We start from the raw sequence: 2204 nt of genomic DNA, 5'->3' as shown, positions 1-2204 counted from the left end.
CTCTACCTAGATATGTGAAGCTACAGGATCATAAGGGGAGGTTAATCCAGCAGGAAGTCACCTATGATTGGGAGCCAAAATACTGCACAAAATGTCTGAAAATTGGACATGATTGTGCAGAGATTAAAACAGTACAACTCCAAAGAGTGGTGCAGCAGAGGAAGATCATAAAAAATAAGCAAGTATGGCTCAGAACTGACAGACAACATGATAATGTGAAGAAGGCTGAAGTACAGCAGGAAGCAGCAGTGATTAATCAACAGAGTGAACCAGATCCAATAAACAATGATGCTCAGAGAAAGGAAGAGGGGTGGATAACTGTCCTAGGAAAATTAGCAGCAAGGGCAGCTAAAGCTAAACAAGCTGAGGATCAGGAGATATTGGGAAGTAATGGATTCCAAAGCCTAGCAATAAATCAAGCATATGATGAGTCAGGTACAAGTACAATGCAAGAGAGGAGTTCAGAGGTGCAGGGGCTGTATCACCACCCATACTTTATACCTGTATGAGTGTGATAACTTGGAATGTGAGGGGACTGAATAAGACTTATAAGCAAAAGGAGATAAAAGAATTTATAAAAGGGAATAATAAAGCAATAATAACATTAGTAGAGCATAGAGTAAAAAATCAAAAAGAGAATGCAGTGATAAAGAAGCTAGCACCTGGTTGGGAATGGATTTCCAACTCAAGTATAAACCATAAAAGCAGAATCTGGCTCATGTGGGATCCTAGGATATACACTTTTGAGCTAGTGGAAATAGAGGAGCAACTGATACATGGTCAAGTTAGAGTTATTGCAAAAGCTGTTATGTTTGATTTTTCAGCAATATATGGATTACATACTGTTAGGAAGCTATGGGACAAGATGAGGCAAATCCACAACATACAACAAGGACCTTGGCTAGCTATGGGAGACTATAATGCTGTTGTACATCCACAAGATAGACTATGTGGTACAGAGGTCCAAGATATGGAAACAAAAGATTTTAAGGAGTATATGAGGGATACAGGAATGAATGAGCTACAGTATGTGGGGAGGAACTACACCTAGACTAATAATCATACCTATAGCAGAATTGACAGGGGACTTGTAAATACTACTTGGATGATGACAATGCCAAATGTGAAAGTTCAGGTGCTGGAACCAATGGTATCTGATCACTCACCACTGAAGCTAGAAATCTGTCAGGCACAAGGAAAGAAGAATAGGCCTTTCAAGTTCTTTAACTGTATTGCTGACCACCCTCAGTTCATGCAACACATTGAAGAAGCTTGGAAGGATAGGAGCACAAATGGTAGAATGCAGACAGTATGGAACAATCTTAAAGGGGTAAAAGAAGCTATCAAGAGCCTAAATACTCAGCATTACAAAGGGGTCGATGGAAAGATCAAAGAGATAAGGAGGGAGCTGCAGGGAATACAAGAGGAAATGAGCTCAAAACTGCAGAATAAGGAGCTAATTGACAAAGAAAAAGAACTGAAGGGTGAATTAGAAAAATGGGTAAAGATAGAAGAAAGCATATACAGGCAAAAGTCAAGAGTGCAATGGTTGAAGTTGGGAGATTCTAATTCAGCCTACTTCTATGCACAAATGAAGAACATGAATCACTTGAATGGAATCCAAAGCTTAACAAATGAGGTGGGAACTCAGCTTATGATGGAGGAAGATATAGAAGCAGAGATACTAGGATACTATAAAAAATTGCTTGGATCAAGAGCTGACAGCATACCAGCCATCAATCCAAATACCATGAAGCAGGGAACAACATTAAATAGGGACCAACAGGTTCAGCTAATAAAGCCAGTCTCCAAGGAGGAAGTGTGGGAAGCCATGAAGGGTATCAGTGACCTTAAATCACCTGGTTATGATGGGTTTAATGCCTTATTTTTTAAGAAGACTTGGCAGATTGTAGGTGAGGATATAACAATGGCAGTGTTGGAATTCTTTGAAACAACATATATGCATAAACCTATCAACTGCACAACAATAACTTTAGTGCCTAAAGTCAGAAACCCTGTGAGTATTAAATAATATAGGCCTATCTCATGTTGCACAGTTCTATACAAAGTGATCTCCAAGGTTATAACCAGGAGATTGCAGGAAGTTATGGAGGACTTAGTAGACAACACACAATCAGCTTTTGTGCCTGGAAGAGTGATAGCTGATAACATAATTCTAAGCCATGAATTAGTGAAAGGCTATG

At 39.3% G+C, this 2204-nt stretch overlaps 1 protein-coding gene across 1 annotated transcript; it reads left to right on the top strand.

The window, feature by feature from the left end:
• Positions 1-505: 505 nt before the first annotated feature.
• On the top strand, positions 506-1051 carry LOC142174417 (uncharacterized). The gene has a single exon (XM_075240209.1). It carries the CDS (start codon positions 506-508, stop codon positions 1049-1051), a length of 546 nt encoding a protein of 181 aa, XP_075096310.1.
• Positions 1052-2204: the final 1153 nt, after the last annotated feature.

This window comes from Nicotiana tabacum, chromosome 20 (genome assembly GCF_000715075.1).
Source record: "Nicotiana tabacum cultivar K326 chromosome 20, ASM71507v2, whole genome shotgun sequence".
NCBI lineage: Eukaryota > Viridiplantae > Streptophyta > Magnoliopsida > Solanales > Solanaceae > Nicotiana > Nicotiana tabacum.
Note: the sequence above shows the minus strand (reverse complement) of the source record. Positions and strands in the feature narration are given on the sequence as shown.